Source organism: Diabrotica undecimpunctata, chromosome 3, assembly GCF_040954645.1.
Source record: "Diabrotica undecimpunctata isolate CICGRU chromosome 3, icDiaUnde3, whole genome shotgun sequence".
Lineage (NCBI taxonomy): Eukaryota > Metazoa > Arthropoda > Insecta > Coleoptera > Chrysomelidae > Diabrotica > Diabrotica undecimpunctata.
This window is the reverse complement of record NC_092805.1, coordinates 157,695,804-157,717,033: the sequence shown is the minus strand read 5'-3', so window position 1 is coordinate 157,717,033 and position 21,230 is coordinate 157,695,804. Positions and strand designations below refer to the sequence as shown.

The 21,230-nt window shown below is 36.2% G+C and overlaps 2 protein-coding genes across 2 annotated transcripts in view; both read right to left on the bottom strand.

Moving 5' to 3' along the window:
• The window catches only part of ft (cadherin-related tumor suppressor fat), a 761,665-nt gene that overhangs the window by 368,562 nt on the left and 371,873 nt on the right, over window positions 1-21,230 (bottom strand). The window lies entirely within an intron of this gene.
• Window positions 18,783-20,151, bottom strand: LOC140437652 (uncharacterized). Its single transcript, XM_072527283.1, has one exon. It carries the CDS (start codon window positions 20,138-20,140, stop codon window positions 18,896-18,898), a length of 1,245 nt encoding a protein of 414 aa, XP_072383384.1. The 5' UTR covers window positions 20,141-20,151; the 3' UTR covers window positions 18,783-18,895.

Genomic DNA, 21,230 nt, shown 5'->3' with positions numbered 1-21,230 from the left:
ACGAGACAACAACTACTTTGACAGCCATTTTTGTGGCAGCCATTTTATGTTCATGTGTGTTACCGCAACCAAGGAAGCAGAGCTGTCTTCTTATTTGTAAGGAATGTTACAACTATTTACATCTCTCTTGTTAGAAATAATTTGTACTTGTATAAGGCCGGGATATTTTTGTATACTATCGAGTTCAGTTTGGAAATAAAGTTTAAGTGTGGAATTCAAATTACTAATTGAAAAAGCTAATTGGCAACACATCTCGGCAAAAGCCAAGTGGCATGAAAAAAATAATATTTATTTATTGTGCTACATATGGTTTCAAAGAAAAAACGCGCAACTTGGAGTGAGGATGATTTAAACAAAAGGGATGGGAGCTATTGAAGGGATGTCACTCAGAGCGTCATCCAAATTGTATCCCCATGAGTACGTTACGCAACCACGTAAGTAGCAGTGTAGTCACTAAGAACTTATGACGGTAGCCTTGCTTGGAAAAAGCTTAAGAAAGAGAACTTTCTCAAAAAATTTTTCGACTTACTGATGTTGGGTATCCAGTTACAGTTAAAGTTAAACAAATACACAGTTACGCTGTATATTTGTGTTGTGCGAAAAAAATATTTTTCAGAATCCCTTCAATGAATCAAAATGTTTGGCTAAACTCAAATGGCTCGAGTTATTCCTACTGAGACCCAGAGGTTGCCAGAAGGAAGGCGCAACATATGAATCCAGAAGAGCTGCAAAATGGAATAAGTTTATTGTCGTTGATCATTTCCAGAAACTAAAGAATATCACGACCGAATTAGAGGCATTTGACAAACCACAGCTCATCTATAATATGAATGAAAACGGTTGTCGCCTGTCCCTCCTCTCAAGTTTTGGCAAGGAAAGATGAAAAACGGCTACACTTTATTGCTCTTGAACCTGAGGAAAATGTGTCTATCGTGTCATGTGGAAGTGCAATTGGACAGGTCATTCCTCCAATATATCATTTTCAAATGAAAGCGACACAAGCCAGAATGGGAAGATTATTTGCCACCTGGAACAGAGGTAGAAATGACAGACAAGGGCTCAATGACTATATCGAATTTTATCAAATGACTACATCATTTTGCCAAATACAAGCTTGCGGGAGAAGTGCCTGATTTTTGATGGAGCATCGTGACATTTAGATCAAGATATTTGTGACGTTGCTTAAGGTGCTGTAGTCACTTACACTGTTGTAGTTACTTACCTAGTATACGACTCATGAGGTATAGCCTACGGACAAGCCAGTATTTAAACCATTCGAGCCGTATTGGGATGATGAAGTCCAATTACAACGGTCGACTAATAAAGGAGAAGAAAACAGAACAATAAGTAGACCGGTATTTGGAAAAATCTTTAGCAAGGTATGGCCCAAAAGTAGCCTCCTCTCCAGTTAATGTCACGGCTGTATTCCGAGCTACTTAGATTTATTCTTTTGATCCAAAATCTATTCCTTGCTATGTATTCGATCCTTACTATTCTTCACAGCGTCCTGATCCAGAAAAAAACATGCCAATTGGCCCCTAACCTGTAAAATAATTAGAGATTCCAACAGTTCAAAGGAGTTCCCGAAAAAGCAGACGCCAATCCACATATTCTATTTCTTCAGAAAGTAAGCCATTTTCTGTAAGAGATAGTACACGTGACATCAGTCTTAATGATAATGATGATGATAGCGACAACCCTGACGAACTTGACTGTTCCTTCCAACAAATTTTGGAAAATCCAGAGCTGAGGAAAAAACTCCAAACCCATAGACGAAAGGCACTAAACTACAACGCGCAAGTAGTAGGTAATCAACTATTCGCTGAAAGACAAAAGAAACAGGGTGCCAAAGTAAATAATGCCTCAGGTAATAAAGGAGGTTTCAGTTGAGAAAGGAAAAATTCTTCTGACGAAACGGAAACGTAAGAGAAATCTGGCAACGAAAACGACTCTTCTGCTTCAAGCTGCAGTGAAACATAAAAAGTTAACTGGTTTACACCCAAAGACAAAGTGCCGAATTTCATATGTTCATGGTGTGAGAAGTGATATATCATTAATATATAAATGTTCATTAAATATTTGGTAAATCTTGTTATTGGATTCATAGCCATTAACATGCAAATTAAATTTTTGTGTGTGCCATATTAGGATGTATTTCTAACAAGGTCCTACTATAAAAGTTTAAAAAATAATTTATTTCATTATGATCACTTTTTACACACTTTTTCTCGGCATCCTATCTCCTAAGTAGAGTACATCTTACCGAAATCAAACGTCAGTTTTTACATATTTAACCAAAAGTTGGTCTACCGTTTTGAGTATCGTAAAGTAATAGCCATATTCACGCTGTTACTTAAAAAAAATAGCAATCCCATCTCTTTGTAAACACCTTGTTTGTGCGAAACAATAAAAAAGGAGATGTGACAGTGGTTAGTGGGACAGCAAGAACTTTTTTGGACCTTTCTTTGTATTTTTTGTTTTGTGTTGGTGCTTTTCGGTTTTATGTGTGGCTTCCTCAGAGGTCCTACTCGTGGTGTGATTAAGTTGGAGACAAGACTTTTTTTGGCCATTTGTTTTTTAACACTATTCTATCTTGTAAGGTTGTTAATAAAGTTTAGAATTCTGGGAATCTGATGATTTTATCTTGTTAAAGATTCTTGTTTATTTTTTGTTAAAATACTTGTTTAGACATTTATGACTACTTTTTAACAACTCAAAAACAGTTATTTCTACGTATATTAACATTCTAAATAAGCACATGTAGTACTACAAAAACAATAAAACAAAAAAATATTAGACAATAAAACATAGAAGTTTACGCTCATGATTGCTTTTAGTAATGGTTTGTACAACTTTAAGTAATAATAAGATATAGGAATATAAGATCCGTTATAAATCATTATATGAAGCCTATTGATTGCAGGCAATAATATGCTACAACGAATCTTTGGCCCGTTGAACTATAAAAAATAAAAACTTTGAAAAAAATATTAAAAAAAAGTTGATAAGAAATGTGTGAACATAAACTAAATAAGTAATAAAGTAAGATTGTTTTCGTCGTGAATCCATACGGCTTTCACTCCCAATAAGGGGAAAATTAACCTATCCTGATAACTATGTTATCACGTTTAATTAGCTCTGAATGACTTTTTCTGTAATATTGATCCTTGGTGATCCAGTTTGCTGGAATATCTCCCGAAAATTTTCAGAAGCATCTGTACGTCATCACTTGTACCGCTTTTTGCATGGTTTTAGAAAGATTTTCACTAAAATCTAACTAACTCTATAGAAGGTAGTAGAGAAGACAACAGGTATCGTCTGTATATTTTCCATTCTCTATTGTCATTGAAGAAAGCGATATAATAAATATACTTAATTGTTTTATAAATGAGTTTTGACATTATCAAATTAATTTTTGAATAACTAATATTGCGTATATTTATCAAATTATGAAGGTAGATCTTCTTCTTTAAGTGCCATCTCCGCGACGAAGGTTGGCAAACATCATGGCTATTCTGTCCTTCGAGGCAGCAGCCTTGAGCTGCAACCAAACCACTCTCTCAGATTCTTCAACCAGGAAACGCGTCTTCTTCCTATGCTTCTCCTACCCTCTACTTTTCCTTGAATTATGAGTCTCAAGATGTATCTTTCGCCTATCATCACTTGTCAGAGATATTGCAATTTCCTTTCTTTTATTGTATTTTCCATTTAACTTCCGGTCATAACTTTTTAACCGGAATCAATATCAAATTGGGAGGTAAATTTTAACAACACTTGTATTTTGGTAAAAAACTTTTATTTTCGTATTTTTCTTATAATTTTTAAACTATTTAATTTAAAAAAATAGCAGTGCCTATGTAAATATGACAAAAAAAAAGATAAACGCAGAAAAAATTCGCAATGAAAAACCGTGTCAGATTTGGCCCAATGAAGCGATACTCAAAGTTTGGAGAGAGTATCTTTGATCTAAAGTGACCAGCAAAGAAACATATTTTCTAATGCGCCACTAATGATCTAGTTCACTATTTCCGAGAATCCATGATTGACACGTGATTTCAACTACTTTTGATATGTTACGACGCGTGATTTTAAATGACTAATTTTATTATTTGTTTGTTAGATTAAGTTGTGTTTCTGTTGTGTAGCGATCAAAGACCTTGGCTATAGCTGATTGGTAGTGATGGAAGAGGTTGTTAATGTTGGTGTTGATCGTGTGTTGTAAAGTAGTGTATTACTTTGAGCTACAGTGCATTTTTTTATTAATTAATCAAATGTCAGAACTCATTAGTAAAATTGAAAAAGATGTTTCCCGTAAACTTATGTACCTTTAGTACGGTATCGGTGAGTCGACAGTACGAGAAATTTTAAAAGGAGAAACTTCTTTCATTTCCGTCAATTTCAGAAAGCTCTTCTGTCATGAAGAAGGGGAAAACAATAAAACAATGAAAATTTCGTCTTGCGTGGAATTAGAAACGGTTTTGGTAGTATGCGGTATAGGTCCAATAATTGCTGCAAAATCAAAACAGTTTTTGGGATTAGAATGAGATTTTGATGCAACAGCTGGGTGGTTGACTTGATAAACGAGATAACACTTAAGCTCAAGGGTGACCAACAAGGACTGAGGAATTTAAAGGTCAGTTAGAAGAGCTGCTTTATTCAAGTGATCTGAGGTATAAATAAATTTATATCGCAAACGAATTGAGGCTCATCTGGAATTGTCTTGCAACTCGGAAGCTTTTGCAAGTGAAGATAAAGCAGGGGGCATAAATCCAGCAAACAACGGATCACGATTATGTCCTGCAGCAATGCTACACAAAGTCACAAACTAAAGTTGACGGTAATTGTTAAGGCAAAAAAGAGAGATCTTTTAAGGACACTAGAGCAGAAAAACTATCCGTTGACACCTTCAACCAAAAAAATTGAGGTTGGACAAAAATATTTTAAGAGTAATTTGGGGCTAAATTTGTACCATAAGTCAAAAATATTTAAATGTAAACAATTTACCACAAAAACCTGTTCTGGTTATTGACAATGCCCCTTCACATTCTGAAAAGCATCAGTACGCACTGAACGCAGCTGTAAAGTCTTAAAAAATCGTGTCATGGAGAAAACTATTACCAAACTGTTGACCTTATACGTTCTGTTCAGTACTAAACCGTTCTGTACTGTTCAGTAGAAATATAAATAACTGCTATCTTTGTCTTTAAAGTCATTTATGGATTGAAACTTAATAATTTTCGTTAAGAGATTATAAAAAACATAATTAGACAAAAATTGTGGCTGCCCTATCGTTGAAAAGGATCTCTTCTTTAATTTTAAATTATGTACACGAACTCTGATAATCGTGTCAACATGTGCTTTAATACTACGTTTTTAAGATCTTTGTAACACGTATTACGCCTGGTTAAATAAAGTTTATTCTCCCGTTTTATTCTTTTTCTTTATTTTCCTTCACTAGGTAAACTGGAAAACATATAGTTTTGAAAACATAAAACATTGAAAACATAAGTTTGCCAGAAGAATAATTTAAAACGTGTTTTCAAAATATTGGAGTAAAACACATAACACAGAAATATATGGGGTCATAATCAGTTGGAGCAAGGTGTTCTGTTCACGATATTCTCGTATGGTTAGGTGTATATATCGATGCGCCTTCTGAGATTATACACAACCAAACTTATATCGAATCACCATGTGTTGTGGGATGTGCAAAGAAGAAAAAGAAAAAGATGTTGAGGAGCAAGGAATGTCTCAGAGGGACGTAGCTGCAGGGGTAGGCATAACACAGGGCGTTATTTCAGAAACCTATGCTAGGTCTCAGGAATTAGAAACGCTTAAGAGTAGACAAAGATAAAGTCGCCAAAAAGTAATAACGGCTTGCCATGATTGTTTTATTGTCCAAGTAGCTAGAAAAGATCCAACACCTTCTCACCCGCAACTCCAAAAGCAGCTTTTGGAAGGTATAGGTGCAAGTGTTTCAGTTAAAACGACTAAAAGTAGGATTCGTGCTCAAAGACTATAAAGCAGTAGACAGTTAGGGGTTCCCGAGTTAACCAGTTAACCAGCACAAGATTGATTGCATAAATTGGTGTTTTAAACACCAAAACTGGAATATTAGAAATTGGCAAAATGTGCTATTTTCAGACGAAATCAGGATTTGTGTAAAATCATAACCGGTGAATTCGTGTACTTAGAGGGCAAGGAAGACAAGCAAGTACGAAAACAGCCAGATCTGTTCACAGACATAAAGGAGGAAGTGTTCTGGGGAAGTAATATGGTTGGTGAAAAAACTCCTTTATTTCCATTCAACTAACTTTAATATCTCGTAGGCTATGTTGATTTGGTTCTAGAACCTGTAGTTTGACTTTGAAAAAGTTCAGTGAAAAAAAATTTACCTTTCATGCATGGTAACGCACCTCCCCATACCAACAGAGTCACTACAGAATTTCTTGAAGCAGAAAATATCACTATTCTGTAGTGGCCTGCTTGCTCACCCGACATTAACTGTATAGAGCTTTTGTGGGATATGCTTTAAAAAGAATTAGACCTCGCCGGCATAATTCACAACACCATACAGCTAGTACAAGCTGATCTTGAAGAAAGGAGACAACCTACCACAATAAAATCTTGACAATTTGTTTAGGAGCGTTCCCAAGCGAGTTGGAGTTGGCATACAGCCTAGGGTTAGTAACACCGACTACTAAAAAAACATAAATAAATAAAAACAATTTAAACATTAAAATGTTGTATGCTATTGACTATAAAACAAATAATTTAAATTTTGTTATTTAAGAATTTATAGGTTTCTTTAATTTGTATGCATTGGTGATTAAATTGCTTTAAAATAATATTATTTGACTTTGAAGGTTAGTTTTTTAAAATTCGATTAAAATAATAAGAAATATCATATGATTCCATACAAGTTTGGTGGTGAGTACTTCTAGTTCTTAACGTCTGTAGGTTTTATTCTAAATCATGTGTTGAGTCTCGAAAAATTCGGTAAAAACACACTTTTTCTTAAAAAACTTATTTAAACTTATACTTTTAATTGTCTGATAGTCTGGCCATGAGAATATCAACTGGTCGAGTATCGTAGTTCATAAAATAATAATTAAATACTAATTACTATAATTGTTAATCATCAATCATCCTAAATTAGCATCGATATTTTCAATACGCGATCGACAATAATTCAATAGCTTCATTTAAAATTGCTGTCTGTATAAGTACCTAATACCATTTTGAGTTTTTGCCACAGTCATGAACAATTTCTGTTTTCGAATAATTTATTATACTTGTCAATTATATTTTAATACAACAAACGGCGGGTATTTTATTGCTTTATTAAAACAAGCAATGCCAAAGCGATTGGCGTGTCTGAAAATGTCAATGTTACTTTCTTTCCACAATTCACAATTTATACACATATGTTTATAGTCCGATGGCTGATTTAAACTGCGTGAGAATGTACAATCCGAGAAATGATTTAACTTAAAAAATATGTAAAGTAATAAGTTTAACTACATTTATTATTTTTAAGCATATAATTAAGGATAACTTTCTATAACATATAGGTGCTCCTGAATGTTAAAGAAGCCCTAAAATGTACAAAAGCGATACCATTTGTCGGTACCCGCTCGCTGAAATTACTGGGTATAGCGACTTTGACCATCTTCAGACTTGAAGTAAACAACATATAGTGGCCCACTGATTTGGTTAATAGTTACATAAACATTACTAAGAACACACAAATAAACTATCTTTCAGGTAAAGTCAGATATCATGTTCTATTGATGTGCGGGGTCCATACAGCTTCCGTCGCATCCCGCTCCAGTAAGTGTCAATGGGCTGAGTAACACTGAGACGCAAATCGATCCGAAAATTAATATATAGGAAAATGTCCAATGATATTCGCTTATATGGTTATAACAATGGTACTGCTCACTTACGACTTTATTATGGGTTTCACTAGAATCTAATCGAGAAGTTAGTTGGGTACTTCGCTCTAGTCTTCGTAGTCTATCTGGTCATCTCCTCAGGTTATGGGTTAAAATGTTAGGGTGTTTTTTAAATTCTGGGAATATTGTAATATGTAGTCATTGAAAACTCCACCTCTATAGTCTTTATTGTGTTGTCACGTGCTATGGCGATATAAGGCACATAGTAAAAAAAAAAAGAAAACGGTAATACCTGGAACACTTTATTCGTGGTAATAGATACAGCATCCTAAGACCTATCACGCAGGGAAAAATAATGTGCAAAAGAAGTACCGTAGGACGTATATCCTGTTTTAGAAATTAAAGGAAATGGCTTCAATGTAGTTTAAGTAAACTCTAGTTTAAATATACATGAAGATATCTAACCGTTGGTTATAGCGAAGGTGGTACCTGAAGAACAAGAAACATCTTCCTGCAGGAATCTATGTATAGTATATCAATATATTGTATGTATATCTTTTTTTAAATTTACCTTATTTTTTTTTAAAGCACGTGTAGATATTTACCTGAAACAAAAAGAAACTGTTAATTAAAATGATAGCTCACTTAGGTGTAAATATTATAAGTAAATTTTCAAATAAGAACTCTTAATATACTACCAAACTCTATTATGAACTATTTACCGATCTAGCAAAGGAGTGAACTACGAGTAGTAGAAGCTACTCAATACCTATTTTTTCATTCGTCTAGTAAATATTATGCCAAGAAGTTCGCAAAAATCACCAGTTTCTAAATCAGCTTTAAACAATAGTACAGATGGCCCAATTTCAGTTTAGTCGTAATATGCGCCAATAAGGAAGAGCTAAGAGCTCAAAATGTCGAAGAGGAACCCAAGCAAACAAGCAATAGTGTTTTATCCATCCTAAGAGACTTGCACACCCCTCAAGAATGACATTCAGGTGATACAATTTATTGGGGCGAGGAGGATTAACTCGTGGAAAAGAGGAATCACTCCACCCGCTCCAATGCTCCAGATTATCCACCCCCCGATAGCTCTCTTATCAGTAAAGTGCTTATACTATGGGGGTCCTGGATACAAGGACTACCACACAAAATGCTACCCCGGACTTATCTACGATCTGTATTGCTTGCTTGGGCCCCGAGTCATCGCTCTAGGCTACGCCCAGTTAAGTGACACGGCGCTCGATGTGGGTTCGTCCTTCCCGTTTTTTGGGTTTTGTTTCTTTTTCTTTATGCCTTCCCCCTGTTGTTACTGTTCTACTAATTTTTTTGGTCGTTTTTGTGTTGTTTGTATATGTTATTTATGTTTTATATGATTGCTAATATTTGCTATTTGGGTCTTGGGATCCAGTTTGGGTCATCTTCTAGTTCAGCAAATTTAGTTGGCTTTTTCCTCCATCATATCCAGTACCCACCCTTATTTGTTTTAGATCTCTTAATAGAAAATGCAGCTGTTTTTATGGGTTATCTCTTGCCCTTTTGAAGATAAGAAATAGGTATTTTCTTGATTTATTGCTATTTTACATTGTATACTCCATTCTTCTATCACATCCAGTGCCGTCTGTAAATTTCTTACAGCTATATCCAGGTTCCTGTGTCTAGCCGCGATTGCAGTCTCATCTGCATAAAGACTTACTAGTGTTTCGAGTGTTCTCGGAACGTCTGCTGTATATATGCTATACAGGGCGGGTGAGACCGCCCCCTGTAGTACTCCAGCTTCCGAAATTCCGTGTTCTGATAGAACTGCTCCTATCTGGACCCTGCATCTCTGGTCGCTTAGGCACGAAGAGATGAGTTTCGTCACGGCCCCGCTCTATCCACAATTTCTCATCTTGTATGTCAGTCCTTTATGCCATACTCTGTCGAAGGCTTTGCTTACATCCAGGAAGGCTGCTCCTGTATATTACTAGAATCCAGCTGCTATGTATTCTGTAAGTCTGAGTAGCTGTATTTCGCTGGAATGTTGAGCCCTGGATTATGTTTCTGGATTAATGATAGCCTGTCTGTCTCTGATTGGAGTCTGGTTTGGTCTGGAAAAGGGGGAGAATTTTTTATCGAAAATTATCATGATGAGGCTCATTTCCATGTTAGCAGTTAGTTGAATAAACAAAATGATCATTTCTCGGGCACCAAAAATTCGTATATCACCGACGACGAGCCATTACAGTCGCTCAAAGTTACTTCGTTTACGCTGAAAGGGTCATCGGACCATTTTTATTTCAGAATGCCGTAGGCCAAATGACGACTGTGGAAGGCGCGCGCTACAGAGCCATGATTACCGATTTTTTTATTCCTTAAGTGTATGAATTGTGACTAGAGAATATGTAGCTCCGACTAGGGCACACTGCTCGAGCCACAACCGATATTTTGAATGAAGCATTTTCGGGTCGCTTAATCTTTAGCTTTTGTTATTTGCATTGCAAATCGTTCCAGATTTCTTTTAATTAAGTTTTTTGAAGCATCAAACTTTTAAAGCGATTAAGGAGAATATTTGCCGGGATTACGGGAATCTGTCGCCCGAAGTTCTGGAAAGAGTGATGGAAAATGTAATAAGGCGGGCCTGTATGGTCATCAAGTTTGACGGCGATCACTTGGCCCAATATCGTTTTTTCGACTTTATGGAATAAATTATGATGTATGTAATAAACAAATTTAATAAGTAGGGCCAAATTTTTTCATTAAAAAAAATTACAGCAAAAGAACATCGGGTGATTACTTTTGACCCACCTTGTATAAGTTTTCTGCAGTGGAGGAAGCATTTTTATATTGAACGTATTAGTTATTGCTAAATTAATATTAAGAATTGGGGATACAAAATCATGACAAATACGCCTCTTTTTATCGGTTTTTCTAAGTACATACTTGTATAGTTGCGATATCTCCCTTTTCAGTGTTAACGATCAATATTGGGTTTATCTACGCAATACTAAATAAACCATAAAAAAGGAAAAACTAACCAAACTAGACCCCTTTGTGTTATGATAAACCATAATCTGCTGAAACATTTTTCGCACGTATTACTCCAATTTGCAGAATGTTTTATTTCAGCTTATAAAAACAAACTGCTACTGGACTATAGTTTCAAACACACCGCAAAATCAAAAACTCCATAAAAATAAGTTTACATAAATATTAAAGCATTATTTTGACATCTTAACGATCTTGTTTCTGTGTTCTTTACTATATGTAAGCGTTTAATTGCCTAATTATTTGATATCAAGGTGAATGGCACTTATAGATTCCAATCGAAATTGTAAGGAAAGAAAATTGCTTCTTCAACAGTCAGACGGAAATGTCGACTGCTAGTATCAAGGCCAATTTATAGACCATGCAGCAAGCAAGATCCAGTTTAAATACGATAATGAAAGAGTCAACGGACGACTTTGATTCTATTATGCAACTAGATTATTTTGAACTAAAAAAAGAGTCTACAGAGACGCAAATGATACGTAAAAAAACACTTTGTAGATAATACAACTTCTATACTATGATAAAAATAAAAAATTCTCGACGGAGAAAACTTTTTATCGTAGAAAGAAAACTTAATAATTTTATTGTTTATACTATTATTTTCATGACCACTCTGACAGTTAAAAATAATATGAAAGATTCTTTTTAAGGATTTAAATAACTAGGCACAAATCAATATATGTACTTGACAATCATCTGTTTTTCATTTTTTGAAAATTTTCAAATAAAAAAGAAATCAGAATCAATATCACACATAAAATTGTATTAAGTCGATGCATTGAATTGAATTTCATACAGGTATTATAATTTTACTGAGATTAACTGTTAATTATTTATTTAAACTTTTAATTTTATTATCAAGGATTATACGCTTTCGTGACCGAATTTGTATTGGGGTTTATGGGTCATGGTCTGGAAATGTTCCTTTCTGACGTAAGTTGCAACTGAGCTAGACGTTATCGTGTGTAACGTTGTTTAAACCTCGTTTAGGCGAAGCCCCTCTTCAAGGTATGGGCTCCCTTGCCAAGGAGAGAACAAGAGCAGACATCAGTCTACGAAAGCAGTTTTGTGTTAGTGAAGGGAGAGGTTGGGAAGACAGTGTGAGGAAGGTTTTCAGCCATGCCGCATTGAGAGGTACCTTTGCATGTTACCAACTATACATATGGGAACGGCTCTTTCGATTGAGGGTTTTTGGCTTGCAGATTGTTGTGGCATCGCTTCTAGGGTGTTGAAATACTCATCAGAAAGTTCATTTCCAGTCAAATTGAGAAATTTCGCCAAGAGGAAAAGAAATTTCTTTGCGGGATGCCTGGTGAATATGTGTTCTAGGCGATGGCAAGATGTTTTTAGGACCTCCTTTGCTCTGATGTTGGAGCTTGTGATAGTTCGTAAGACGCATCTCTTACTGAAAGTTCGGATTCTGAACGGGTCCTTATAATTTTTCTTAGGATTTTGCGTTCTGTGGCCATGATGGCGTTAATTTGGCGTTTGTTCAGGTCGGAGTAAAGAATAGTTCTGTATTCAATTATTGGTCTGATGTGTTTTGTTGGTATGCAGGAGAGTTTTACTCTGTATACAATAAGATTTGCCTGACAGAGCTTTCAGAGATCTAGTCCTTCTTCTCACGCTATTTAGGGTGAGATTTAGTTCTGTGTCCCAATTGAGGCTCCTATGAAATTGAACTCCCAAGTAGGAGACCAAGCTTTGGAAGGGGCGTCTAGTTCAGTAGAGCTCTATCAGGTTGCCCTCGTGCTCAAACCGGTAAGTACCCGGATATCTAAAGAGGATGGCCTGTGTTTTGGTTAAGTTGAGTGACTCTCCATTTGTTGCACCATTTGACGATCTTGTCGAGTTGGGTCTGTGACCTGTTAAGCACAGAGCGGCTCCTCATCGTTCCGTCGACTATGCTTAAGGAAAGCAGTGCAGTATCATCAGCATACAGGAGGGTGGATTTTATTTTGGTCTGTGGGACGGGGAAGATTGCTGTTATCTACTGTGTAAAGGATTGGTGCTAAATATAAGCCTTGAGGTACTCCAGTTTGTGCAGTGAATGGTGTGGAGAATTTGTCGTTGATTCTAACTCTTATGGACCGATTAGAGATATATGGGTGTATTGTTTTTACAAATGTGGTTGGCAGTCCAGAGGTGGAGTTTTTCGATCAGACCTACGAGCCAGAAATAATCGAAAGTCTTTTGGACATCTAGGAATATGCCTATTTTGTCTTTTTCATTGATTGAGCTTGAGATGAAGATTCCTGCTTCTGTCAATGCATTTTGAGAGGAATGTTCATCTCTGAATCCGAATTGAAATTTTGGGATTATGTGGTTTTCTTCTAGAAATTAGAGAAATTAGAAATTAGTCTCTCCTTAAGGATCCTCTCGTAGACTTTACTAGAGTATTCAGGAGAGAAATTGGTCTATATGATTCAGTGCTGATTAGAGGTTTTCTTGGTTTGGGGATCATGATTGTATTGGCCATTTTCCAAGGGGTAGGAAAGTAATAGTATGAGACATGCTTTGATGATGTGGGCAAGCAGCGAGATTATACTCTCGGAAGTTTTTTGAGGCATCTCCTGTGTATACCATCAGGGCCAGGATATGTGTTTTTATCAAAGTTACACATCTGCCTGACGGTGTCCTCCAACACTGGGGCCATAATTGGATGTTGCATATTATAATCTCCAAAATGCTGTGGAAGGTCATAGAGTATGTCCTCCACTCTTCTTACGGTATTGAGTTTAAACCTGTTTTAAAAATCTGGGTTATCTGGTGTGATAAAAGTTGGATTCAATGTGATTTTGAAGGCTTCTGCTTTATCTAGGGGATTAGATAAGATAGCATTGTTAACAACGAGGTGAGAGTGAGGCCTTGATTTTTGCTTGATTAGAATTTTCAATTTGTTCCAGAATTTTGTCCCATTTATATAAAGCCGACATATACGTTTTACCTCGGTCGTTCAGTGATGATCTTTCTGGAGTATATTATGCGCTATTTCTAGTCGTCATGTGTCTGCCCGAATCTGTCCTTTGGTCTAATTCCATGAAGGACTAGATCCGTGGATATTAAATTAATGTTCTACTTAGCACCTGTTTTTCTTTGAATATTATTTCGTAGTTTTCTTATGAATATACCAGAATATAACAGAAGATAATTACTAAATTGTATTCGCAGAATCACAAGTGCTTAGTAAAACATTAAACTACTATTCACGGATATTAAGGAAAGCTATCGAAATTTAAAAGCTCCTAATTAATGTTAATCTTAAAAAGTAAAAAATGGTTTTGGTCTAAACACTTCTTCTTCTTGGTGTGCCTATTCATTACGAATGTTGGCGATCATCATGGCAATCTTTTTCTTATCTGCAGCAGCGCGGAAAAGCTGCATAGACGTTGTATTGAACCAGATTCTGAGGTTTTTCAATCAAGATGTTCTTCTTCTTCCTGGACCTCATTTTCTAAATATTTTGTCTTGCAGGATGGCTTGAAGGAGAGCATATCTGGATTCATTTCGCATAATATGTCCGAAGAACTGTAACTTTCGAGATTTGATGTTGGTCAGTACCTCTCGGTTCTTATTCATTTTTCTGAGGACCTCCCCATTTGTGACTCGGTCAGAACACGGGATCTTAAGCATTCTCCGATATAGTCACACTACAAAACGCTAAACACTACAAAATGCAAAAGTTCGTCCCAGGTGTACAGAAAATTCGACTCCAAACAAAACACTGACTTGCTGCAGAGTTGATGCTAATTTGTTCCTGACACAACGTTAACATGGCATTAAATGCGACTGTCGACATGGCGTCAACGTAGCGAAAAAGTTAATCAAGTGGTGAAAAAGTGAAGTAATACAAGCAGAATCTCGAATGATCCGTAAATAAACAGACCATTGTAATGTCCAGTGCTGATTTTGTAGAACTGGTTAGTTCTTGTTAACTGGGAATGTCGAGCACGTCTTCTGACTTTAAATCTTCTTTCATACAATCTTGTGAGACTAAACTTGTGCCCGAAGCCTAGTAGACAATAACGTATGATTTCTTCTAGGTTTCGTAATAATAAATTGGACATATCTGCTGGAAGTAGCTCGCAACAAAGCCCAACTAATTCTACTTTAAGAAATTTGAATGTTTGGACCACTTCTTGTTTAGTAATATCAATATGTACAAAAAAAACCATTGAGGCGGCAAAGCTTTCGAGAGGAAGACTTTTATTGACATAATAAAGCAGTGGGCACTACATAATATCACAGTGATAAGTAAAATCGTTTTTTAGAATTGAATAAAGAGATTAAAAATAGGATTTATTATTTTTTGGCAAATATCCAAATAAGAGCCTTATTTTCTACTTATGCGGCAATCAAAAACTTACCGGGCAGTAAGGAAAGATGAAATTTTGCTAATATTCTACAGACATTTTCTTCTTGTGGTGCCTATTATTTTCGTATATTAGTGATCATAATGGCAATTTTAGCTTTGTTTATTTCTTAGCTTACCGACCCAAGGAAGTCCTGGGCCTTTCTTACCACAGTTTACTCCCAATAAATGAAGTAAACCACACTTCTCATTATTTCTCATAATATGTCCCAAATTCTTAGATTTTCGTTGTTCTATTGTGACAAATCTCGTTCTTTTTACAAAAAATAACGAACAAACGTTTTAAAACAAGATATAAAGACACTAAATATATCCACTATAAAGACGCACATTGTATACATACAATATATATGAGTGTGCCTAATTACTATAATTATCAATTTCCAAATCATGAAAAAATATAAAGCTGCTTAAAGAATTATAAATGACTTATCCATAAACGGTCGCTTTAAATGCAGAACCTACCACAACAAAATACAGCACTTGTCATTAAACAACAATACGGCGAATGTGGAATTCGTTTATCATCTGAAAAATTGCTTGTTTCCGTGGAATTAGACTGATTTCGGTATGCGACAACTTAAAAAACTAACCACACCTTAATACTTGAAAACGATTCAAACCGGCCTTGCAACAGCCATTGGATATTTTTGATCGAGCGACTAAATTAAAATATAATAAGATAAAAAAAATGGTTTCTTTCATTAAAGTGTTAATTGTACCTTTTTTGATATAACGAGCTTGTTATTAAAGTAAACATACCATTTCGATATTAGTTCAAGTCCACCCTTCGCATTTCATTTCTCATCAGCGTTTTTTATTTATTATTTTCCATAAACTTGAAGCTGTTGTAATAATGTAATATTTTGTATGAAAACAAAAATATGCACATATTTAATTTATTCTTCTTCAAGATGCAAAGTAATCTTCAATTTGTCTGATTTTTTTAATTAATATTATATATATATATATATATATATATATATATATATATATATATACATATATATATATATATATATATATATTAATCCTAAAGCTAAGATTAATACTAATACAAGAAATAATACTAAACTCAACAGGCTTCCGGGTTGAACCGTGTCGATTGTCACTGCGCCGAGCTTGCGACATCCGCTCTGATGTCTTCTTCAGAGCTTCCGAGGTCTCAGTCTCCCGATTTCTCCATCACTACTACACTGGTCACTAATCAATGAATTACTACCAGTATGGCTTCTGGTAGTAATGCTAATTTCAGATTTAAAATCATAAACCATATTGATGGTTGGATGTTATCTCTCCATCGCATTCTGGCACGTCCGAGTGGTCTTTTGCCTGTGGGAATCTCCTCCCATAGCAGTTTTACAAGTCTCTCGTTATGCAGTCTGTGCACGTGGCCTGCCCATCTTAGTCGCTGTGATTTAATTTCTTGGACACTATCGGCGTCATTGTAGAGCGCTTTTAATTCAATATTGGTTCTGATCTTATACTGGTTTGTGGTGATGTCATGGTGAGGTCCGACAATTTTTTTTTCCGTCCGACCGTATTTTTCGTTCAAAGCGTCTGAGCTTTTCTTCGTTTGCTTTGGTCATGGTCCACGTTTCGCATCCATATGTTATTAGTTATTACAGGTCTGACGATGGATTTATAGATTTTAATCTTTGAACTTCTTATAAGATTTTTTGATTTTATGAGCTTATCCAGTGCGAATAGACAGCGGTTTGCAGATTGGATTCTGTCTTTTATTTCTTCAGTAACATCGTTGTCAGCTGTGATCACAGCCCCCAGATACTTAAAACGTTGTACTCTTTCGAAATTGAAGGTGTTGACCGTCACATTTTTTCCTATTTTGTCTCGTCGTGTCGTTCTATTTATACACATATATTTCGTCTTCTCTTCGTTAATCTTCAGCCCTACTTCACTTGTTGCTCCTTCCACCTTGTTGAAGATGTCTTTCGTGGATAGGATAGAGTCTCCAACGAGATCTATGTCATCTGCATATGCGAGTAATAGCTTGGGACCTTTAACTAATAGCAATTCTGTTTTTATTTCGGCCGACCTCGTGGCTTTCTCTAATACAAGGTTAAAAAGTAGTGGAGATAACGCATCACCCTGTTTGAGTCCACTGTTGATTTCAAGGCTGAAAGACAGTTTATTATTAACACGTACTTTAGATATTCCACCCTCCATACAGACTTTGGTCATCCGAATGAGTTTCTTTGGTATTGAGAGCTCCGCCATGGCATTCCATACTTGGCTTCTTTCTACGCTATCATATGCCTGTCGAAAATCTATGAAAAGATTGTGTATGGGTCTGTTATACTCCCATCCCTTTTCTAGAAGTTGTCTCAGCGTGAATAGTTGATCTATTGTTGATCTGTTTGCCCTAAAACCGGCTTGATATTCGCCTAGGACATTTTCAGTATAAGGGATTAGTCTTCTAAGAATGATGCCGTGTTTAGGAGTGAAATTCCTTTCTAATTCACGCATTTTATTTTGTCTCCTTTTTTGTGGATGGGCATTATTATGTTTTCCTTCCATCGTGCTGATATGTGCGTTATTAGCTGGTGGATTTGGCGATGTAGTGCGTGGAGTAGGGCGAGGAACGGGTGGATTGAGTAGCTCGGAAATCACCTTACTGCAGCCGGTCCCAAGTACGGATAAAAGAGGAGGGTTGAGCGGAGGGTTAACTACCCACCCTCGGAAAAAGAAACTAGTTATGAAAACTGCAACTTTGCCTCGGTTTACCCACACAATGTCTAAAAAGACAATAATTATCTACTCAGTTATTTACGAAAATATGGAAGCGAAGTAAATAAATTTGAGAAAACTGGCTACAGTTTCATTTATTTATTTATTATACAAAAACATAAGAGAATATTGCATAAAAATAGAAAATATAAACGTATAAAATATTTTTATAACCAATTGGAGAATAGTTTAAACATAATACTAGGTTAGTTGGAGTAGAAAAAAAGACGAAATTAAGCGACAAAAAGAATACAAATATTTTTATTTTACCTCATTATTTCTAACCTCAAATTGCTACACATACGTCCATAGTATGCGAGTCGTGGCTTCGCTCTCACATGTCACATTTAAAAATAAACAATGTCTTCTCATTTTCATTATTCGAAATTGACCTTAATACAAATCCGTAACTTCCTCAGCATAAAATAACGATATTTTTTGAGATAATTGGAAAACACAACCATACCTCGATTGAAATAAGACGATCTGCGTACAAAATCACAACTAGCTGTATTCGATTTGCAAAAATCAGAGGCGGAGACGACAGTCTTGTACGACGTATGTACCAAACATGTAGTACTGCAATCAATACCATTAAAAATTATATATATATATATATATATATATATATATATATATATATATATATATATATGAAAAAAGAAGTACTTGTGACTCGTTTGAAACAAATATATAACTGTTTTGGATGGGTTGGAGTCAATAAAAATAATAAGCAAATTTATATTAAGAAGATTATTTTTCCATTACTAACAATGTTTTTTGAAACTTATAGTAAATGTTTAACATATCATTAATTACTCATTAGAAAGTTCACATATTTACTTTTTTAACACGGACACGGAATACAACAAGGTGGACAGCAAGGAGGGGTGCAAATGGGTGCTGGAGGAAGTGGTAAACAAGGCGGACAAGGTGGAAGACAAACCGCTACAGGTGGAGCACACGGTAAAGGACAAGCTGAGGCGGGAGTTACAGGAACGATTTTAGCAGCTGGTACTAATGGTGGTGGACACGGTATGATGACAGGTGGACATGGTGGTTTTGCTACTAAAGGCAGGGGAGGGGACGGACAGACTGGGTTCGGCCAACAAGCTTCTCCGCAAGGAGAACACGGACTGCATGGAGTAGGTCCACAAGGAGGGCCACAGGCAGGGCCGCATGGAGGACCACAAGGAGGACCACATGGTGCACCACATGGTGGACCACAAGGAGCACCACATGGTGGGCCACAAGGAGAACCACATGGTGGACCACATGGCCCGCATGGAGGTAATTTGACATAAGCAGGATAACACTGGTACTCGTCCAAACATGGGTCCGCGTACTTTTTCGTTAAATGTTTACCGGTGGAGTACACACTTGGAGCGCAATGAGCATGGCCTCTTCCACCGCACAAAGGTTGGCCTTGGCATTCCCATCGCATGCAGCTGTCCTGCAAACCATTAGACCTCTCACAGTCGCATCCCATGTACATGATACCCCCTCTCAACTCTCTGGATTTGGTCCGCTTCCCGCAACCTCTCTGATATTTTCCTCTTCTATAACAAACCATCATCTTCAAAGGATTGCATGGAACACAAGGCTGCTCTTCATTAAAATTGCAAAGTGGAACTGCTGGTGTAGGTACGAGGAGCACTGGAGGTATCAATGGTGGAGGACAGCATGGTGCGGGGCATGCTACTGGACAACAATTGGTTTTGGGAGGGCATGTGCCTGGTGCACAACCTGGAACACAAGGACCACATGGATCACAAGGACCACAAGGACCACATGGACCACAAGGACCACATGGTCCACAAGGCCCACATGGTCCACGAGGCCCACATGGTCCACAAGGCCCACAAGACGGTCCGCAAGGTCCAGGTGAGACAAATGGAGAACAAATAGGCAAACACGGCTTTGGTAATGGGTCGTATATCTCTATCACAGGTCCCACAGGACCGACACATGGTACACATGGAGGACACGGTTTGTAGGTATCACCACATCCATCAATTTGACACACCAAATCCTTAAGATTGCTTAAAAGAGATTTTCTCTGATTAGCTTTGTTGGAACAATTTGGAACCATAATGGATTAATTCACGTGATCTATTCATCTGATTCATCTAATTTTTAATTGATTTTGGAATAAATTTACATATCAATTTTGATATTTTCAAGATTTGAAACTTTTGCACAAAAATTTGACGAGTATTTGACAATTTTTTTTTTTTATATATATATACAAGTATATATATATATATATATATATATATATATATATATATATATATATACTTGTATATATATATATATATATGTATATACAAGTAAAAAGTATAATAATAAATAATATATAAAGTAAAATGTAATGGCATGTCTCGCAGAACAGAAAACCAAAAACGATGTTCATTGACGGATTAATACCTCTATGGAAGGTTATCACTTTGTCTCTTGCGCGATCGTCCGATACTTCTTTTGCCGATTGGTGACTTATCTCTTGCTATTTTGACGACACGGGTCTCCTCCATTCGGCTTGTGGTTATTCCATTCTTTTTTTCTATTTTGTGTCCATTCATGTATACACTGTACGTTACATTTTTTCTGTCTTCACAACTCTTTCACATCTCTCAGCGTATTTCCAGTAATTCTTATCGGTACTCACATCTGTGCCGTTTCCAGTAGCCTTTGCGTATTGGCTGTGTCGGGTCTTGTTCCTGAGGCATATGTCATTATTGCCTTTATAAATTCTTGACCATCTCAGTGTTAATGTGTCTGTTTCGCCATATAGTGTTATTAAGGCATCCTGCCAGTCTATTTGCTTTTTGTACTTGACCTCTTACTTCTTTGTCCAGGTCTCCATAGCTAGGCAGTGTGATTCCCAGGTATTTTATTTCCATTAATTGTTCAATACTGATGTCATAAATTTCTATTTTACATCTGGTTGGTTCTTTGCTGACTACTATTGTTTTACAAAAAAATTTTATTTCAAATCTTTAGTAAAAGGTATAAATAAAATACCCAAACCGGCTATATCACAAATACAGAACGTACGTATTGCTCTACATCGGTTACTTGGTCCTGAGACAAAGTGTCTTCGAGGACCTGTTGATAACAACTAATAAAAATGACAATATTGACATGTTAGGACGGATGTCGGAAAAAAGTAGTCAGTGTAA

Bases quoted from the DNA above. Each gene is read 5' to 3' on its own strand.
- LOC140437652 (XM_072527283.1), bottom strand. From the start codon at position 20,140: ATGGTTCCAAATTGTTCCAACAAAGCTAATCAGAGAAAATCTCTTTTA.